Raw genomic sequence first — 22,561 nt, 5'->3', positions numbered from 1 at the left:
CTAAGGCATTATGTCTCTATACCCTGTAATTTCATTCTTTAAGAAATACCAAAAATCTGTATAATCTTCACTTAGGAGTGACATGGCGAGATAAAGTGTCTACGGTTCGTAACGAGCTGCGTGCTATCGGAGCTGATGCTATGGTGGTGACGTCACTGGATGAGGTTGCGTGGCTTCTTAACATACGAGGAAAGGACTTACCATACGCTCCACTCCTGAAAGCTTTCGTAATAGTTAGTACGAGAGACGTAAGGGTGTACGCCCCGCCTGGAAAATTGTCCATGCCCGTCCGGGAAGCTCTGGCGGTTTATAATTGTTTCAACAATAATTGTACAAGGTAAGTTATATATTAGAATAAATACGAACATAAATGTCTATAGTAAGAAAGTTTTATTATTAAAAGTTAAGATGTACCCAATCAGGCTCTTGCTAGCGTCACAGTTGCTCGTGCTAAGGATCACGAATTGATACCGAAACTAGTCGAACTTTTTCGATCTAATTGCACGTAAGAAAAACTGGTAGTTATTACATTAAAATAAAAAAATTGTCTGCAGCAGAGAAATGCCTAGTAAAGCTATATTATGTTTATTCTCAACTCAAGATATATTGAGGTAGGTATAGAGTATATCTACATGGGACATATTTTATTGCAATCTACTAAAGTTCCCTCACATATAGAAACATTATAAATTATAGTTAGTAAATGACTTCACAATCTAGTAAGATACTAAAAAAATACAATAGGACCTTTTGCTTACTTTAATATACTCATTAGTTAAATGAAATATGGGTAGTTAAATAGCAATTATAAGAATCGATTGAGCGCAAGTCATCGAAGTCTAAAAGATACATAATAAGAAATTAATTATTCCCCAATACAATATATTTTTAACATAATACCAATATACACGATGGTTACCACTTTCATTAGATAGACAGCCAGCGTATTCGCCATTCTAAGTTACTTAAAAAAATCACATTTATCCATAATACTCATTATTTCTCGCATAGGGTGAACGATTATAACAACATATACTCGGACTTGCGAAGAGCCTCCGAGAACAAAATCTTGATACCAGCGGCGGGCACCTTCCAGCGCGGTGCTTCCGCCGCCATTGCACAAAGTGTCCCTCAAGCCAAACGTGTGTTCCTATTGTCACCGATAATCTACCTGAAGGCACAGAAGAATGAAGCTGAAAGCAATGGTATGACGAAGGCACATTTGCGAGACGCTGTCGCTATGTGCACGTTACTCAGCTACCTCGAGGGTCGACGTGTGAGTAGCAATCTTAAAATAAAACTTGATCTTTTACCAGAGGGAGACTAGTTGTATTATTGAGTACCTCATGTATTTTTACCGCAAAATAATTGCTTGCATGACACAACATTTTTGTTGTTTGTTTGAGACCTCTGCCCAGCAGTGGTACACTACATGCTATGAATGACAATAATAAGATGGTTTAGATTACGCCCTGTATAATCCCATATTGCAGGGTACATCACAATCCGAGATGTCGATCTCCAAGACTGTAGAAGTGACGCGTGAGACGCAGGCGGGCTTCGTTGGCCTGTCTATGAAGACTCGCGTCGCGTTCGGTCCTAACGGGGCGGACCCTTACTATGTCCCCACTATACTCACCAATAGACGTGTATTTCCTAACTCCACGTTGATTATACGCTCCGGAGGACAATATGATGGTACGTATTAATAAATTTACAGTATAAAATTAATCCAAATTATAGTCTTGTGTCTATCGCTTAGATTCTTAATTGTCACCGTCAATTTTTACAAATATTATCATTTAGAGTAAAATAACAATTATATTTATATTGTGTATTGCCTTAATGTGTTACTATAATTGTCACATATTTTTCACCACATCTGCCCTTCATACGCTTTCTGTTTTTACCCAATGGTTAGCTGGTAGAGAATGCCATATGGCATTAAGCTCGCCATTTGTACAAAATTTTATTGTGCAATAAAGAATAAATAAATAAATAAATAAACAATGCAACTACTCTTTTTACAGCTGTAATATTCATTCTTATTATAAGATATCGCGTAAGATGACAAATACCTACCAACATTGTACTTATTCATTATCTATTAAATAAATAAACAGACAAAAAAAAATCAACGCAAACAAACAAATCTACACAAATTTTTTTAGCAATCGTATCAGTACGACATATGGGACGTTGCCACCTCGGTCTCATGCACGCGTAAGCAATAACGTATCCATCGAAAGATTCGATACCACTTATCTAAACGGTCAGCTTCCCTAGAGAAGTGGCAAACGAAACTACCGTTATAATCATAATTTTACGAAATTGGTGAGATAGCATGAGATGACGACATCTCATGAAATCTGCTTATGAAAACGCTAATCCAAATTATTCTATCTATAGATACCCTTGTGACGTGTCTTAGAGACCAAATGTCTACACACAATACTTGGCTTTTTTTTAAAGGGTGAGAATTAATGAGCACCAGTGAAGGATGATAAGTGGGGATGAAGAAAGTTAACCCAACGCGACGAATTCAACAATGATTTCTAAGGATCACGATGGTTTCTAAGGAGAACCGCGTGGAGGTCGACTTGATAGGACTTATAACTGAAAATATAGTTAGTAATGAGGCAATTATACCCCTTTACTAACAATTCACTTCCCACTACAGTACCCGATTACCATCAGATGGACAGTAGACAAAAAAGAACTATATTTTCAGAGGGTACAACAGTAGTGACCCGCACCCTACACTACGGAAAGCCGTCGAGGGACGAGAGCAAAGCGTACACGACGGTGCTGCGGTCGCTGGCCGCGCTGTCGACGCTGCAGCCGCCGGCGTCGCTGCCGGCCGCGCACGCCGACCCCGCCGCCCGGGCGCCGCTGTGGGCGCACCGCCAGGACTACCCACACCCCACCGGGCACGGCGTCGGCGCCGCGCTCAACCGCCACGAGGGTGTGCACTCTATTATAATTATCCTTCTAATCCTAATTTCTAACTATCCTACTTCCTACTATTTATTATAAACATCAAAAGTTTGTGAAAATGAATAAATACCCTTTCACACAGTAACGATAAAACGAATTTAAATTAAATTTGATATATAATATGTCAAGTTAGGATATAACCTATCCATGTATAGGTTATATCCTAACTTAATATATAAAAAACTTTATATACTAACTCAAACGGGCGAAGCCGTGAAATGTGGCTAGTATTATGAATGTGAAAGTTTATAAATATATTTGTTATTCAATCACGACTAAACGGTTAAACGGGTTTAAATAAAATTTGGTGCATGTATAAGTTATATCCTGACTTAATACAATGTATATACGCGATAAAAAAAAGTGAAAAATAACTGGTACAATTTTTTTTTTCATTCAATTAAACTTAGTTGTACGTATTTTTATACAGTAATTTTTGAGCCTTTTTTTATTTTCAGATCCAGTGGTTATAGATTATAGGCAGGATGTCATCCTACACCCATTCCGAGAAGGATATTATATTACTGTCGGTGAGAAATACTACATTTTCTAATACAAAAATTAAATACTTACCAACTTATTAAGTATATTTCTACAGTACAGTACTACCGAAAATTTATTGGCACAAATGCCTAATTACTACTAAAATTTACTCATTTAGTAATTTTTCTAATTATATATTTATATAATAGTTAATATTTCACCACAGAACCTGGCTGGTACGAAGGAATGAAGTTCGGAGTGCAGTTAGGCAACGTCCTAGAGGTGATATCTAAACCCAGCGGATATATTGGGTTCCGTGAAGCGACATTGATACCATTCGAACCGAAACTTATCGACAAAAACATGTTAACGGATTATGAGGTAAATTCGAAAATCAATCGAAATTTTCTTTTACTGACTCATGATATCAAAACATAATGTTCTAACCGAGAGGTAGTGTTACCACAATCTCACCTAAATCTTCCGTGACACAATATGTTCGTTAAAGCATTTTGATCTAATTATATAACACTTTGTGTTATCATACCAGAACACCACATAAGAGAAAAAAAAAATAGAAATAAAGTCCTTCACCAGTTCCCGTCACCTACGTGGCATTATGTGTTAAATCCAAGCTAATATGGATGAGGCTGTGTGCGTATTGTAACTAGACGATGTCTGTATATGGGAGATATTTAAAAAATAATGATATGAGAAGTCTTAATAAGACACAGGCTAAAACCATAATTTCAAAATTTTTGTTTGTCTGTCTATGTTCGTTCCGACATCACGTAAAAATTGCTATACCAATTTGAATATAGTTTTTACAGTATAATTAAAGGTCAAATTAATAATCTCATATATTTTTTATATTCTATATATTTTATATCTAGAAACGGTTTAACACATTAGCAAATTAATAGTACAATGCCTACTTTTTTATATCAATATAGATAAACTGGTTGAACGCGTACAACGACCGGATAAGGAAAGTGGTGGGGCCGGAGCTGAAGGCGCAAGGTCTGACTGACGTCTACTACTGGATGTCCAATAAGACCGTACCCATGCAGCTGCCTTCCAAATTTAAGAAAATGAACACCAATTCCGCCACGACCAATAGTTGTAAACAAATATTCACAACTGTCATAGTGATTATATTCGCTAATTGTTTTATTTAAATTTAAATCTGGCTTTTTTTAAACTTTAACGCTGGATGAATCCTTATATCACTGTAACTGATAAAATTAATTTCTTAATGATATATATTTTGGATGCCTATATACATATGTAACGAAAAAAAATAACAAAATTTGAACATAGTTTTTTTTTTTTTAAATAAAAACAATATATATTTAAACTAAAGTACCATTACAGAAATTACTTGCTTTTATACCTATACTCTTTTTTGATGGAAGATAATGGAACGGTAACCGTAGATACGCTGATGGGGTACCAGTGACCTATGATAAGTGAGAATGAAAGCAGATTATTTAGCCCATCCTGACGAATTCATTAAGAATAAACCACGACGGTTTCCAGCGAGAACCGCGTGGAGGTCGACCTAACAAAGTAAACTGCTAGGCGCAATAGGATCTCTAGTCCCCACTATTTACAATCCCTTCCCCCGTTAATAACTGCTGACTTTTAATGTACAAATTTTTAATATCAATATTTAATATATCTACCCAAATAAAATATATAAAAATATATTAGGTTAGTACAACAAAAAGCAATGTGCTTATATTTAGCAATAGTATAGTAGATAGATTGTTATGTACGCAGCATGAATTTGGTACTCCTTTAAACGTGTGCATTACTCTAATACCATATTAAAATCACATGAAGTGAAGTCACGCTTTCTAAATACGAACTTAATTGAAACGAAAAATTCTGTGAACATAAGTAATTTAAATAATTTAGATATTAATAAATGTAATTAAAGTAAGCGCAGTAAACGTGTACCTGTAGCTTTCCTTAATGTGTAAGTCTAAAGCTTTTTTTATATATAGATCAAATACCTATCTAGATCTTTTTGTGGTTATCCAACATGGTGTCTATTGCCAATTGTCTATGTATAGACTATAAGTACATGTTTGTGATCTCATATTCATTTCTTTACTAGTTCTAATCCAATGGTATTTTATTTGAACTCCGCCGTTTCATTTACTGAAACCACTTAAATTGAAAATTGGATTAATTAGCCATTAACTTATTGTAACTTAGGTATAATAGTATCGGTTTTAGCTTTTTTTTTTTTATTAAGTGATACTAAATTGTAAATAAAGGATTAGCAATGGAAGCAATAAAAACAAGTTGCCTTAGTCTGTGCCTAATGTCGATATCCTATTTATATTATATAGATAGTGTCTCCGTACCAAAGATTGTGTAATTCCTTGTTCTTAGCTCCGTACAAATGTTTCGCTTAAAACAGGTCAACTTTTTAATCATTTTTAATAGGATTATTATAATGTACATTTATTATTAAGATATGGGGAAAAATATATTGTAAAATTCAATTGGAAAATAAAAACAATACAAAATTCTTATATTTGAAAGAACCAAATAAACAGTGCATGGTGATTCGTAATAATACTAATCTTTACTGAGTAAAGACACAAAATATATTTTCGTTTTTGTTTTGTAAGCAATATTTACATTTTGTATATTTATAGTATGTCAGAAAAATAATTCCCAACTCTAATTTCAAAATATAGTAAATTTTTAATCTAATTTCTTGCAACACTGAAAACATGCTCTTGTTCTTATTTTAAAACAAAAAAAAACGTTTATCTAAACTAATACACTAAAAGTTAACAAGTTATTTGTACAAATTTAGACAAATAGTACCTCAGAATCAGCTCCATTGTATTAAAATATTATAAAATATAATAAATATCTATTAGTTGTCTAATATTCATAGTAGGAAATTCCTACAAGCCATGCAAAGCTGTTCTTAGTGTGACATTATACGGGGCTGTGTAACATACTAAGTAGTATTTGATTCATTCATTAAATTTTCCCACACTGAAGGACTAATAAAAACTCTTGTCATTTAGCTGCACATAAAGGACGTTCACTGTACAAGCCTTACGTGTCTATAACAGTAGAAAATATATAAATTATATTTAGGTAATTCACATTTTCAGTTAATATTTAGGCACCTATTAGGTTATGCAAATATCATAATAAAAAACTGTATTTTTTCTTATGTAGGTAAATTTCACCTTTTTAATGTTAAGTATTTAAACCCCCTCACCAAACCCTATTGGTGTGGGGGTTTAAATACTTCGAAAATTGTTTGCCTTAACTTTTAAAAAAACCGCGCAGTAAGCAAGACCCTCCCAGACACTGGGTACCTACGCCCAAGGGCGGATGGCATACTCAAATGATATATAAAATTGTAGAGATGTAACTACTATTGTATTACTTAATTCTATGTTGTTTTATTTGATAACAATATTTGTTAGCATATCAAGCACCGAGTGCCTTATTTATATAGTAGTCTGTATATTGCTTTTAATAATAGATTGTACTTGTATAAATGAGAAAAATTATTGAAGCTTAATGCGCCAATTGATCTCGCGGCATATTAAGTATCTAATTATTATTATTAAGTATTTATAAAGATTTATAAATGGATAGTGGAGAAGTATTTGACTGTTGATTAGGGTTTCTGTGGACTTAATGAAGTTTTACGTATGGAGCTTTCGTAGATTATTTTATAAATATAACATAAATAATAACTTTAAAGTAGGCATGGGTAATATATATACAGCTCCAATATCTATATATTGTGATCCTATGAACATTGATGGTGCAACAAAGGTCATTTGTTGCATCATTACCCATTTGGATATCGTCCATATCGGTCGGATATTTATACTAATTTCGATCGATTTCTTCATTTTGATATTACATATTAAATAAGACATATTTACCATATTCATTATTGGGTCAGTATATATATATTGTAACTAAAATATATAGATATTGCTATATATTATCTATCCCTACTTTAAAGATTGGTAGGTAATGAACTACTGGAACAAGTGGATGAAATTGTATATCTTAAGTGTGGATTCAGATGGGAAATACACTGCCAATACATAAAATGAATGCTAGGAATAGAATTAATAATAAATCCAAAATGCGCAGTTGGCGGTAGGTATACAATTCCACATTTGTCCCCATAGTTCAGTATGGAGGATAAAACTGTGACGAAAACAGACCTGTTAGCCTATCATGGAAAATTCACTAGGATTGAACGTGATTATTTCCACACTACTCAGAATACCTGAATGAGGTAAATATGCATTGCGCAGAATTTACAAAGTAAGGCTAACAGATCGCATTCACTATACTTATCTATAATAGTGTAAGCAAATGTTTGAAATAAAGTATTGATGTAAAAAGACAAAGGGCAATCTATGTTGGTTAGGGATTTGGAATGAATGTCAGATGAATGGTTAAACATTATATAACTATAATACCAAAATGGAAGGATTTAGGATCCAAGTACGCCTATAATAATTTTAAGAATGTATAAAGAATCAGAGGAAAGTATAGAATCTTCAGAACCATGTATGTATGAGACCGTGGGATGAGTTATGAAAAGGAATGAAGCATGATATCTAGTTGTATAAGGATAGAGGCCTCCGACGCTGCTCTTTCTGCCTGTTCTAGTAAAGGCCCGGCGTGAACATAGATAGATATTTATAAATGTATTTATAGCAACGTATTTTTATGTACTCAATTAGGATCGCACTAAGTAGTAAGTACAGGCTTCGATCACTGGTAACTATAGATGAGGCATGTCTTAGAACTGGTATTATTATAAATTCAGCAATAATGAACGCGAAATAAAAATTGGCTTTCAAAATTATTTATTCTTTTGCTGTTTATAAGCATTACTAAGTACATACATACATACATATCTGCCACGCCTGTATCCCATTAATACTAAGTATTGTATTTAATATTTTGTTGTAAAATTGTAATTAGCCATTACAACAAAACTTACTCAAAATCAGAATGTCTATTATTTTGTAATCTCGTGTCTTATCATACATCGATAAGTCTTTATTTCAATTGAATTAAATATTATTTTCTTAAATCCGATTAATGAATTATTTCTATATGATTAATACATCAATTACGTTTATATAAATGTCTCACTATTCATATAATAACGCTTTTTAGTACAGAAATAAATATAAAAAAACTGTTATATGGTCAGTAAGAGAATATATAGGCATTAATAGGACACATTTTTTGTATATTTGTATTGTATTTAATTAATTTTTAAAACAAAAAATAAGTACACGCAAATAAATTGATAAATGTTTTTGTTAATTTGTAATTGACGACGTGTTCAATATCTAAATAATAAAATGGCCGTCAATAGCAATAAAAAGAAGATTATGTTCTGTTTACATATCATACATACATTTATGTTTACCATGTTATAATAATCAATAAAGTAAATGAAACTAAACTTGGTTTTAATAGACTTTTATTCACATTGGTCCATATTAATAATTAATCACACAAACATAAGACTCAGATCTTATAATTATTGCACACTGATTTATGTTAGGGTAAGATTGTATGAGTACAACAAATAACATTTATCTACAAAACACATGCCTTTTTTTTATATACAATGAGTATGTTTATACTCATTGTTTATAAAAAAAAAAGGCAAAAATATAATTTTAGGCTGCCCCCGCTTTTTTTTTTTTTTTATTATCTTAACTCCTTCTGCCGTGACGAAACAAATAAAACAACATAACAAAATTATATTTACATTACCTGTTTAAATGCTCTCAGTTTTTATGAAAACTTAAACCACCTCTTAATGAACCCTTTCATTAATAGTTCAACAAATCCTTAAGTTGCTTTAATAATAGTTTAAGACCAAAGAGAGATGCAATTCAGTTTCAATCAATTAAATTCAGATTTAAAATCAAATATAATTCATTCTAAACCTCTCAGGTTTAGCACTTCATCGACAGTCTGTTCAATCGAACAATAGATATTCCAGGCATAATCTTTGTGGCTTGTTAACTTTGTCTTCATATTATATAGTTACGTAATAACAGAAATTGTTAATATAAATTGTCGGTTGGGTGAAAAGATAGTTTCCAAACTTGAAAACAAGCGGGGGAAAGCCCACCGGATTGATCTGCTTAAAAACATGTTTAAACACTCTAATTACAAAAGCTCTCTTTAGCAAAGTTAATTAATATCTAATCTTCTTTATCAACGTACAAAACAGTATCTTCTAACATCAACAGCTGGAAGTACCAAGCTTCCATCTGTATATCGCCTATGAGTTCTATTTAAACATCTTATACAACGTTGGTTCCAATTACAGTCATCAGACCACACATTTACTTTTGCAAAAAAACGTATATACATAGGCACATTTTTAAGGAGTACTAGGTGGTCCATGCCCACCCAGAACTGTCCAGTTCACCTCTCGTGGTACGAGCTGAGCTCTAAACTACGAAAATTATACGTCTTTTATAAGACCCTGAAAAATAATCTTAAATATGCCAATGTGTATACACCATATTTTACTTACAAAGCAAGCCTCAGCTCTATTACAACGATTTATTAGCAATTATTATTATTAGTTACTATACAAATGGCACATTGAATCGTTCCCCGTATTATTTATCAGTGTGCAAATTACCCGTGCAAAAAGCAAAGCGATGAGTGTGACGATTAAAAATTTACATTCACTTCATGTTCGTTTAGAAATGTACCACAAATACTTTGTGAATATCGTGTGTTAAAACATAAACCGTCCATAAAAATCGCTTTAAAAAATAATATTTAAATATGTAACAATTTTATATCACCTATTAAATATCTACTGCTGAAAATAGGACTTCCTCATAAGGGATGGTATTGCCAGTAGTTGCCATGCTTGAGAAGCAAGTTGGCAACAGTAGTTAGGCTTGGGTGATATTTTAAGAGCAACGCTACTGTCCACCCCTCAACCTTTAAGTTCTATTAGTCACTTCCTACGACATCCACGGAAAGGGAAGAGTGGCCCGTTCTATACCGGTACCACATGACAAATGTTTAACAATATTTTTTTTTTATATACTGTACTAACAGAACACACACCGCATTACCTAAACTTGATAACATAACGTCACCTTTTACTGTAAGTTTCGTTTAGTTATTTTTTGTTTTTAATAAACATACAATGTTTTCTTTTTGCATCAATGAAACCATTTTGTTTTCGTGTTACATTTCAGACACGTATTAGCAGTACATTTTTAAACAATATAGTATACAGGTATCTATTACAATTATATATAACGGATGAGAAAAAAAAATATTCCGCATGATCTTACCACTGCACTACAACGTTGTCTGGCCGCACGTTAGGTACCAAATCAATATCGACAACACGGACAGACATTCATACTGAACTTAAATACGCGGAATCCTTGTTCCCATCCAAAATTACAACTCTTTCAATAAATATAACAATACCAATACATTAGCCATTGTTACAAAACATTTTATGTTTTTGAAACAAAATTATATAAACTAGGTTTAAAATTATGAAACCCGTATACACAATGTTAGTAAATACAATATATATTAAAGCCGAATTGCGCCATTTCAAGCAAACTGGTGGCTCTCAAAACCCAGTTCAGCTTCAAACTGATACTCAACCAGAGCCCTTATCTACTTCAACTCCACCCCCTCATTCTTATCCCTCATAATATTCCGCGTGTTCATTAGTCTTCTTTGTGTCAACAATTAATTTACTAGAGCTTGGCTCTAAGATAATGAGACATCAAAAAAAAAATACTTATAAGGCATTTGATATAACAGAGATAATTTTGTTCCATGCTTAAAAAAAAAGTAAACAATAATAGAATTTAGGTAAATAATAACTTTGTAAATAATATGAAATAGCATTTTTTAAGGGAAAAAAAAAATGGTATAAATAGTAATACATAATACAATACATACAACTTGTGTATACATTGTTACACTTGAACGTGATAATATCGCCCAATTAACACATCCAATTAACACAGCGCGAACGATCGTGTCCCACGTCTAGCGATCTACTATGTCATATTACAACATACCGTACATTAAAAGATTACAACATACATACAAACAAATGTTACCCTCTTTAGAATATTAGCACAGTCTAGACAACTCTTTCTGAACAGTCATCTAATGGACATATCTAAATAGAGTAATGAGTCCTGAATTGTCATATAAACTTTTGGTACATGCCAAAGGTGTTGGAGCACTGATTATTCCCTATACTGTGTTATTAGTATGTTGAGACCTCAAGATTAAATAAATAGAGTATCTCCATAAAAATGCTTCGAGAAAAACTAGTCAACTTTTTCATACAACTTTGCGTAATAAATAGATATGAGTGATTTCTTTATAACTTCTATATTTATGTTTGTCATTTAATTTCTGTATTTTTTAATGCGTAAACACTAATTTATTAAATAATACGTCAAGATACATTGTGTGCTTAAGTATATAGAACAATAATAAAAAACGTATCAGCTAATGTGACAATTAGCTGGCAAAAAGTTGACCCGTTTTTAAGGCTCGATGCTCTATGTATATAATCTAAGATTGAAACAATTTTTTTTTTTTAGTTCACCTCAACAACACTCAACTTACGTGACGCAAACAAAACATTAACAAAATCAATACGTACAATAATAATTCGAATATTCAACAGTTATCTAAAGCATCAGTCTTCGGCTATGACTCACAGTAATACATTATATCACCCGTGTATTCTTATACCTCTAATATTTCATATATATGTATATATATATTACTTTCACAAGTACATAAATGTAATGATGCATTTTCAAAAAACCTAAGATAGGAAAGTATATATTGGGATCGATTTTTATATGCAATTCCCTAAACCTATCCCTAAAAATAAAAATTTAATTCGACAGTTTAAAGATATGCGACTAACAAGAACCAAATTTAAAGTGAATACTTTTAAAACTACATCGCACTTATTTACAACCTTACACATGTTAGCACATTTAAGCAGACAACAAGACAGTGACGGCTAGATTGGCCAACCAGTCTACCTGTAACCAGAACGCTTATAACAATGTCAAAATAGAGGAAACTAACAAAAACATAACCACAATAAGTACGTGTAAACTTATATTTAACTTTGATGTCAGTTTAAAGCAGTATTTACCGTTTTAGCTTTTTTTTTTTATACAACTTAGAATGGCAAACAAGCTGACGGTCCACCTGATGGAAAGTGGTAACCGTCGCCTATAGACGTGAGCAGTACCATGGACATAATAGAGTATACTATTTCGCCCATGATACCCCCCATGCGTTGCCATTCCCGAGTTTCCCGAGGACTCAGATGTTATTCCTCTGTACCCTGTAATTTCACATTATTGTATTAATTTTATATGTCAAATAGCTTCATCATCATCACCACATCAGCCGTTAACTGTCCACTGCTGAACACAGGCCTTCCCAGAAGGGAAGGGTTTTGCCAGTAGTTGCTATGCTTGGCAGGCGGGTCGGCAACCGCAGTTAGGCTTTAGTATTGTTTAAAGAGGGACACTAATGCTCATCCTTCGACTATTAAGTTCCCCACGAGAAATGGCTATTCTATGCCGGGACCACTCCTTTTTTTAGCTTGGTAGTCCATAATATAATACTACTAAAAATCTTTTTAACTCAATTCTGTTATACATCTTGTTCATACTGTTCTTAGGAAAATTATTTCGTCATAATATCACAGTAATTTTTTTTTTAGAAATAGACATAGGGAATAGCTTTAAAATCGAGACCAGTATATATGTATAAGAATATCTGATTGACCGGCAGTACATAGACGTAATGTCTACGTGAGAAGTACATCATATAAATTGATATTTATTAATAAATAAGATAAATGTAATGTTAAATACAAGATTTAACCGATTCCTAGTCATTACCGCAATCACTATTTAAATGCCACGTAAAATAATTTATAATTAAACTTAATAATTTATAAAGCTAGACCGCTAAACGCCACTTATTACAGATTTATACAAGAAGACAATTCATTTGTACAAAAACTAAAAACAATATATGTTTCTCTAACAGTAAATACGATTCAGTATTAAAGTTTTGCAAAGAAAAAATATCGTAGGACACATTTACAAAATAATATAAAGGAAAATTCCAATGAGTAGTAACTATTTATCGTAAGCATTGCAGTGAAAAATATACCAACTAGTTAGTTTCGAGTTCACCTCCTGAGATCTACCATTTCTACAGGCGCTGAGTCCTCCAAACGTATATGTTTGACATCCTATAACAGAATACATTAAAAAAATTACGATCACTTCATTAAAAATTTATTGATTAAATAACTTTTTACCCACTACTTCGTATTCGTGCGTGGATTTCAGAAGTAATAAAACTAATAAATAGGCCATTTCTAATTGGGATATTAAGATAAAACATTAGCACAATTTTTTAAGTTAGAAGAAGGTTCCTCAAGAGGAATACAATTGTGAAGATCGCATTTAATTTAGTGCAATAGTTTCTGTGTGATGCCAGAACATACATACATACAAACAGATAGATGGTCAGACATCCATTTATATCAATATTTGTTAAATATCTCCCATGTACAACATCTAGTTATAATTATATTAGTAAGTTTAATAATTTAAATTGAGACTTTGTTCAAAGACAATGACTCGGGCATGAATTTTCATCGCAGTAAATATGTGAACTATTGAAATTGTCAAGAATAAAGAGAGAATATATATAAAAATATATATTTACATAAAACAGCGGCGGATCGTTGGGATGTGGATGGAAGCCAGACTGCCTACAGTTTGCTATAAACTCCATACCATACTCGGGTGTAAGGGCGAAGTAGCCAGTCCTGAAACAAATGTGCAAACGTAAATTTATATTGACATCATTTCCTTTATCTCGCCGAATCCTGCATTCACTTTATGTTAGAAAATCTGGATTAGATGTTGACTACATATAGATTAATTAATATTTTTATGAACATAATGCTTTATGAATATGTAGCAGTAGATCGCGGGTTTACCCGCGTGCATTTTAGAGCAATTCATCTGTGTACCAAATTTCATACAAATCCGTGTATAATAGAAGAATATCTAAATGTACAAATGTTCATTATTACCTATAGTAATAAAAACAACAGCAGGAAAATTATGGTACAAATTAAAAAGATAGAGAAAAATGGAAGGCTCTTAAGGAAGCTTATGTCAAAGGTCAAGCTGGAAATAAAGTAAATTAGTATGTGTAATGTTTAAAGAAAAGAATTAAATACTAGCAGCAATAAAGGCTTTATTATTATTATTTTATTATTTAACTCTTTATTGCACCATAAACAAAAATATACAATGACAATTGAACAATTCAAGTGAAATACAGTAACATAAATACAGATTGAAATATACACATAAAAGTACAGAAGGCGGTCATATCGCTAGGGCAATCTCTTGCAGACAACCTTTTACTTTATTATTATTATTGTCATAACATTAGCTATTAGTACCCCACAAAATCTGTATACATGGTTCTAGGATCTAAAAAACAAGTAAAATTTATATTTAGCCAGAATCCTGACATATATATTTCCGGGGAAAGAATTGACTATGTTAAAGAAGCTAGGAATCTTGGAATAGTAATCGATAGTGAACTACGCTTTGAGACTCATGTTCTAAAACTAGTTCAAAGCTGCTTTTATCGTCTAAGAGTTCTATATCAAATTAGAAATCTTCTGAATGAGGAAGTTCGTGTCACTCTTTGTGAATCATTGATCTTGTCTAAATTGAATTACGGCGATTTAGTGTATGGACCTCGATTGCATTCTAAAACTCAACGTCTTATACAGCGAGTACAAAATGCATGTACTAGATTTTGTCACAATATTCCGCCTAGAACGCACGTAACGCCATATTTAAATAATTATTCCACCTTAAACATGTCCTCTCGAAGAAACTTTCATCTCGCTTGTACAGTATTTGACATCTTAAAGTATCGGCGACCGGAATATCTATATTCTAAATTACAATTTAATTCATTCCATGACAAATATAGTACAAGACCCACGCGCTACTTATTAGCAGGGCGTCCTCATAAAACTGTGGCGTTTGAGGGAAGTTTCCGCTACCAAGCTACGAAATGCTGGAATAATATACCACCCCCAATAAGATTGTCTAATAGTAAACACATTTTTAAAAAAAAACTTAAAATCTTTTTAATTAATAAACAAAAAATTGGAATACCCAATAGGTACGTAGCCGAAATATTTATTGCCTGAATATCTGAATGTGACAGAAAGTGATCTCTGACTACCCCTCATCTAATGGTATCTGTTATTTATTTATTTATGTAGAATATAATGTCAAGTGGAGGCAAATATAATGGACACATACAATGCAGTTTATTTATATGTGTATGTGTGTGTGTGTGTGTATATATATATGTATGTGTATGTATGTGTGTGTATGTATGTATGTATATGTATGTATATATGTATATATGTATATATATATGTATGTATATATATATGTATATGTATGTATGTGTATATGTATGTATGTGTGTATATATGTATATATATTTATATTGTAAATTTTTAATGAAAAGTTTCGCGACTGACTCTTGGCCACAGCAGAATATCAGTGTTTTGCTCTTTTAAGGGCAAAGCAATAAACTGAGCTGTGACCATTTTGTGTTACTATGGCACACGCATGAAGGAATGTTAACAAAGGAGATTGTTAGATTATGTATTTTGTTTTTGTATTTTTGTTTTTTTATTTTTATTCTTTTGTCTCTTTTGCTGTGTATTACGTGTATGTTTTTTTTTTTTATTGTAATTTGTGTGCTGTAAGTAATGCAAATAAATTGTCTATCTATCTATCTATCTATCTATCTATCTAGTACAAACTGACAGATACTTACTCATTGTATTTTGGAGCGCATACAATAGCAATAGCCTCCGGCATCATAAGTTGATATGAACACTGGGTGTGAAGGTCCACTGAAGAAAGGAAAGCCGTCTGTGTTGGGTGAGTCTACGAGTAAATGATACAAATTTTTATAAGGGTGTATATTATTAATAATGTATTTAAAAAAAAAATTTCAGAATTAACATTATTACATTTACTATAATACTAATTATAATTTTACATTCAAATACCTATTTTCAATAAACAAAAATAGATATAAATACTGAAGTTCTCTTTTCACTTTCTTTTTCTCTTCTGTTATCTTTTTTTTTTTAAATAGAATAATATTATAAAAATTTTTGAACAAACATGGCTAGTAAAACCCAATTTCGAGTTAGTCTCACTGTGAAGAGGTGAAATTATAAAATTAATGTATACAACATGACTAATTAAACATTCTCTTCAATTCCCTGCCATACTATCCACACAGCTTCTTACATCCTCGTCCACACTGTCATATAAGTCATTTTAAACATTTATTTTTGTTTTCACAGTACATTAACATCATAGAAATTACACAGAATGTATAGGTGTGGCGCGAGTTAGTTAGCTAGCTACTTTGAGATCATTTAACATTGTTACTTACATGTATCCACCCAAGAGTGATAAGGTTATGCTGATCCTGATAGTGGAAGATCTCTTCTTCATTGTTAGTGCTACAGGAATCTGCTGTGCCGGTCTGCTTCGGGATAATAACGTGGGTGATCTTCAGTTGGTCCCGCTCCTATAATTGACAAATGTAATCTTGTAATGTTATTAAATAATATAATATAATACAATAGTATCTAGCTTATTCCAAACAATAAGTATATGTATATTATTATATAACTATATAATATGTATACTACATAACATATGCCATTTATGGCATATGTTTTATTATTCAAGTAATTTTTTAATAAAAAATTTTGTTTATATAAAAAGACAATTTCTAAGTGAAAATGTTCTTTTTTTAAGAAAAACTGTTTAAAATCGAATTTTTTGTTATTGTTTTATTTCCAATGTTATTTAATAATTTATTCATTCAATCACTACAATATAATTAGTGTCCATACTTTTTTAGCATGTCGTAATAATACAACTTGACAATATAAAAAAAAAAAATATGTGTAGATTAATTGAAGCTAGTTAAACAGAAAACAGTCATATAATATCCCAGGTAAAATATTTGTCTACTGTTGTCATGTATACATAGAATAACTATAAAATGAGAAATTACATTAATGGCAACGCATAAGCATGAGGGGTACCATGGGAATAGCAATATACTCTATGAGGTCCTTTTTTCATCAGGTGAGCTGACAGCTTGTTTTCCATTACCAGTTTCATAAAAAAAAAACTAGTATTTGCTACAGACCAGCTTGCCGGCAAGTATGCCGCAGGTCTCGACGTTGCGCGCGGTGTTGGCGGCGGCGAGGCGCAGGAAGCGCTGCAGCAGCGCCGCCGGCACCAGCACCGGCCGCACGCGGCGCGACGCCGACAGCGGTGGTAGCGCCGGCGCCGGACCGAACCCGCCCTCGCTGCGTCGCAACACCACAAACATTACGCGAGTACTTATCATTATTAAATAGCGCTACAAGCAGGAGGTATTATTACGTTATCACTTTTGTGTATTATGAACATAAACATTAATGTGACTGATTTATCACTAGGGTAGGTATAGTAAGAACTTATCAGTAGAACAAGACCTATTTCTATAAGTATACGTACGTAGGTGCACACTTTATACGTATGAGGAAAAGCTACATCAAGCAATTCCTTTAATTTTATCACTGCCTACCCATCCCTCATTTTGGTGTAAGGCTGGTTGCGTACTGTAGGGAAAACTCACCAAAATGACAGATTAAACATATTTGTGTGTATAAATGTAAATTACATTAGGCTTCTGATGTGTTTATTGATGCTTTAAGCACCACCCAAACCGAATGAAAGCATTAAAATATAAATGTTACAATATAGCCTACAAACTAAGAATGTCTTACAAACAAATAAATTGTATGAAAAATAATACAGTAGTTACTTGTGCGTTTTAGGTGGTATGAGCGGCGGCGCGGGCCGATAGTGGTGCGGCGGTGCGCGCGGCGGCTCAGCCGCGAAGTCGTCCGGGTACAGCACTCCATCCATCGCCGGCGCCGACGGACTTACCGCCCACTCCTCCTGCGCAGTACATATAGAATGTCAAATTTTTTTTGTAATCTTATCAATCACTAAAAGCTAATTATAAAGCTATAATAGCTAAGCATTAAAAATCTTTGCTTACTTGCAAATGAAACCAAGTTTTTAATGTGAAGTAATTTTTCTGCATCAATTTTGTTATATCGCATATTGAATACAATAAATCAGGAGCACGCCCCAATCGTTCATTTTAAATAAAACATAAGTAAAATGAAAGAAAGTGTGTGGTATTAAAGCGTGAAAACCTCACATAATAGCAATATTTAAAATTGCACGACATTGAATTAATACATACGGCATTTAATAAATGTGGTGTGGTGGAGTGTCCATCTCGTCTGTTCTCATCAGCCTGTAGGCGCTCTGCTAACTTAGCATCATCATGTTCCTGCTTTCTCCTCTCCTCTTCAGCTTTGAGTCTTTTTTCCTAATACACAACATTTATACTTTTAACCAAAATTTTCTTTTTTTTATTTTAAAAAATTTTTGAATATTCTATCTATACTAATATTGTAAAGAGGACAACTTTGGTTGTTTGTAATGCATAAATTCAAAAACTACACAACCAATTTTAAATATTCTTACACCTATAGAAAGCTATATATTATGAGCAAATATTATAGGGGTAATTAACCCCACGCAAAATTGAGCCCAGTCACTATTCATTTAATAAAAAAAAAATATAGTGAGAAATTGGTTAGATGCCCACAGCCACTCTCTACCATCGTACGGCTCACCATCGACAAGAATTTCAACCTCAATGGTTGCGTACGTAGTTTCAGAGATGTTTCCTTCCATGAACATTTAGATTATGGAATGAGCTTTCTGCTGAGATTTCCCAAGAGCCTACAGCATGGGGTTCTTCAAAAGGGGGGTAAAGAGGTTTCTTCAGGGTTAGCAACACACACATAATACCTCTGGTATTGCAGGTGTTCATAAGCTATGGTAACCACTTACTATCAGGTAGGCCGTATGCTTGCCACCTCAGTGGTATAAAAAAAATATGTAAATAGATAATGCCTTTATTATGTTTTCCTCAACCCACTCTCTCACTCCTATTCATAAAAATCAATTTCAAATACCACCTTTATAGTTATTTATAAAACCCCATCTTACCTGATCTTTTATATACTGAGCATGTTCTACAGCATACCGATCCAATAGCTTCTGTTTAAGTTTTTCAGCCTTTGGTACAACTTCCTTTAACATAGTTTGATTAACAGCCTTTACTTGTGCAGGTACAGTACCATACTCTGGGTGCTTACGGATCTTCTCCAAGAATAATGTCATGTACTTCATATATAAAATGTATGCATTTTCTAAACTTCCTTCATCAAGATAGACATTAGCCATTCTCACCATTTCCAGACCTGATCGAAAATATCTACAACATTGAATAGAATACACTGAGTACTATAATCTATAATAATATATTGAAGCAGAAGTCTTTGTTTATTTGAATGTGCTAATCTTGATCAGATTTCAAATTTTTTTTGAGTAATGTAATATGATACAAATTGGACTCTCTTTTCTGTACTAAGGCTAGTTTTTCTTAATATTTGAAAGCTTATTTTTTGGGAAGGGTTACAGGTAATTATATATATATATATCATAATGTTGACATTATTATACATACCATTTTTCTTTTTTTAAGAAAAATGCAAAAAACTATATATAGACCGACTAATAGACTCCTGTTTTTTTTTTCAAAGGATGATAATGGAATGGTAACCCCATCTATGCTAACAGTATATGCTGGCGAGGCAGTATATCCAGTGAGGGATGATACGTGAAATGAAAGTCAGTTCGCCCACCATGATGAATACACCTGGAATTCAGCTCGATGGTTTCCAGAAGGGGACCATGTGGAGTCAACCTGATAGGGTATATTGCTAGCAATTGGACTGAAAAGGGATTGTTAGTAATGCAGACCATTACTAACAATCCCTGTCCCTCCTAATAGGCTCCTGTTATGAAACCCATGATCAGTAGTGGTGTCAAGGTAATAAGATAATCACATTTAATATATAAAGTAATAGAAAACATAACCCAATGTTTATGATCCACAATATTGTGTGTAATAGAGCAGTAAATATACAACCCATAAATATTAGAGGTATGTAAGCAAAATTATTTGTATAAATATAAATAAGGAATATTAATGTAGAATAAAGCTTATATAAACAAACAAGTAAGCAAGGCTGTTACTAGAATAGTTGACATCTTCCTGCATTGATCAGAAATAATGTTTCCATCTTAAATTAATGTCTCTTCAGTGTAAAATCATGATTCATATCACATGTTTCACACCCTTTCTGTCCATTGGTATATTTAATATTATATTCTAGGGAAGGCTTAGCCCCTTAAAAAAATGCATATATACTCTCAAATATATCTTTGCCCAAAGTTGAAAACATTGCTTCTAATGCTGGGGCGTGCACCAGACAATACTACCCATCCAGCCCCACCCATATTTACACCTATTTCTGCCCATTATATTATCATCTTTACAACAAGTTATTCATTTTCTCTTGTGAACATGTTCCATAAAGCAATCTCTATATCCCTAGCTATCACATATCCATGTAATATAGATAAGTAATTATGTATTAACAAGGTACTAGAAGTTTGTTTTTACTTTATCACATTAAAAAAGTTTATAGTAAAAACAATCAAGTATATAGATGAGGTATATTAAAATATTAAAAAAATTTATGTATGTAATCTGAGTCACTGAATACTGGTTAGTCAGGACTGAGGATCCAAGGACATATTTTCAATTTACCTTCTCGGTGGGACGTTTGGATCCACTTCTACCATGGTACCGTAATTTGCCAATTGTTTTACCCTTACAGCAGGTTCTAATGATGCCAACTCTAAGGTCTGCTTATTTTTCTTCTCTGCTGACATACTATTAGAATGACAACTGCACAAAGTTTGTTTCAGTACACAAAAATCGAATGGAGCCTATATAATAGTAATACGGCGGCAATTAAATTACTTTAACCTTATGAATTTATACTAAGAATGATAGTAATAATACTACTACTTTTCACCAATTTATTTGTATAATAAAGTAAACAGACAACTGAAAACGGAATTTTACAGAATGATCACATTAAAATTTTCTACCTGTACAAATTTTAATAAAAAAAATTTGACACTGTCATAATGACATAACATTACTTTGGATTGTCAATGTCATTTTAAAGCTTTTTAAAGTATCAACAGAGATCACAAACTGCGTATCTTCTACAGATTCTTATGCGTAATAAGCATCAATTCAGAAACGCCATTTTTAAAAACCAATTCTTCATTTCTCAATCTTAGATTATACTCAACACACTATTACAGATTTTTATAGTTTCGCTGAATTCCTCATCATAATATTTCATTGTCAAATCATATTGGTTATTAGAATAACAATTTCGCCATGTTATTAAATTCAGGTTTAGAGAAATGGCGCCTCACAATCGACCCCAATGTCTACATAGACATTGGGGTCGATTGTAAGTGATTGGTATTGTTTTTTTCAATGGGTGATAATGAAATGGTAACCCCGCCTGCGCTAACGGGATACGCTGGCGGGGCACCAGTGAAGGGTGATCGATGAGGAAGAAAACAGGCCCATCATGACGAATTCAACAAGAATTATTCACGATGGTTTCCAGGGGGGACCACGTGGAGGTCGACCTGGTTGAGTATATTGCTAGCATTGAGATTTCTAATCTCCATTACTAACAATCCCTTCTCCCCCCCCCCCCACCCCTATGTAGTATTGTTAGTTTCCATTGCTAACAATAATAATACTTCGTTAGGTCGACTCACGCGCAGTCCCACCTTCGAACTTATCATGGTTAATTCCT

The 22,561-nt window shown here is 32.9% G+C and overlaps 2 protein-coding genes across 4 annotated transcripts in view; one reads left to right on the top strand and one right to left on the bottom strand.

Moving 5' to 3' along the window:
* LOC113515644 (xaa-Pro aminopeptidase 1) overlaps positions 1-4,787 on the top strand; it is a 44,556-nt gene extending 39,769 nt beyond the window's left edge. For 2 of the 3 annotated variants that reach the window (XM_052893262.1, XM_026899904.3), the window contains exons 5-11: positions 76-337; positions 1,012-1,276; positions 1,494-1,698; positions 2,732-2,965; positions 3,456-3,527; positions 3,707-3,861; positions 4,434-4,787. In XM_052893262.1, coding sequence (XP_052749222.1) covers positions 76-337; positions 1,012-1,276; positions 1,494-1,698; positions 2,732-2,965; positions 3,456-3,527; positions 3,707-3,861; positions 4,434-4,658 — 1,418 coding nt within the window. In that variant the 3' untranslated portion in view covers positions 4,659-4,787. The remainder of the gene's footprint in view (positions 1-75; positions 338-1,011; positions 1,277-1,493; positions 1,699-2,731; positions 2,966-3,455; positions 3,528-3,706; positions 3,862-4,433) is intronic. The other variant, XM_031912577.2, reaches the window with a different exon arrangement.
* Positions 4,788-9,072: 4,285 nt separating this feature from the next.
* On the bottom strand, positions 9,073-21,825 carry LOC113515481 (STAM-binding protein-like A). Its single transcript, XM_026899708.3, has 9 exons — positions 21,481-21,825; positions 19,812-20,079; positions 18,994-19,122; positions 18,544-18,680; positions 17,881-18,043; positions 17,110-17,247; positions 16,477-16,589; positions 14,314-14,416; positions 9,073-13,831 (listed from the first exon to the last, which is right to left on the bottom strand). The coding sequence occupies exons 1-9, from the start codon at positions 21,603-21,605 to the stop codon at positions 13,769-13,771; spliced, it is 1,239 nt and encodes a 412-aa protein (XP_026755509.1). The 5' UTR covers positions 21,606-21,825; the 3' UTR covers positions 9,073-13,768.
* Positions 21,826-22,561: the final 736 nt, after the last annotated feature.

The sequence above is a fragment of the Galleria mellonella genome, unplaced genomic scaffold (assembly GCF_026898425.1).
Source record: "Galleria mellonella isolate WM207_F2 unplaced genomic scaffold, CSIRO_AGI_GalMel_v1 utg173, whole genome shotgun sequence".
NCBI classification, from domain to species: Eukaryota; Metazoa; Arthropoda; class Insecta; order Lepidoptera; family Pyralidae; genus Galleria; species Galleria mellonella.
The sequence above is the reverse complement of the archived record's forward strand: the minus strand, read 5'-3'. Positions and strand labels throughout refer to the sequence as shown.

What these genes read in the sequence shown, in the direction of transcription:
- LOC113515481 (XM_026899708.3), bottom strand. Translation starts at nt 21,605, where the DNA reads ATGTCAGCAGAGAAGAAAAATAAGCAGACCTTAGAGTTGGCATCATTA. An exon ending in CCAAACGTCCCACCGAGAAG is followed by an intron (nt 20,080 to 21,480) that starts GTAAATTGAAAA and finishes TCAATGTTGTAG; the next exon opens with ATATTTTCGATCAGGTCTGG. An exon ending in ATACCACCTAAAACGCACAA is followed by an intron (nt 18,044 to 18,543) that starts GTAACTACTGTA and finishes GTTGCGACGCAG; the next exon opens with CGAGGGCGGGTTCGGTCCGG.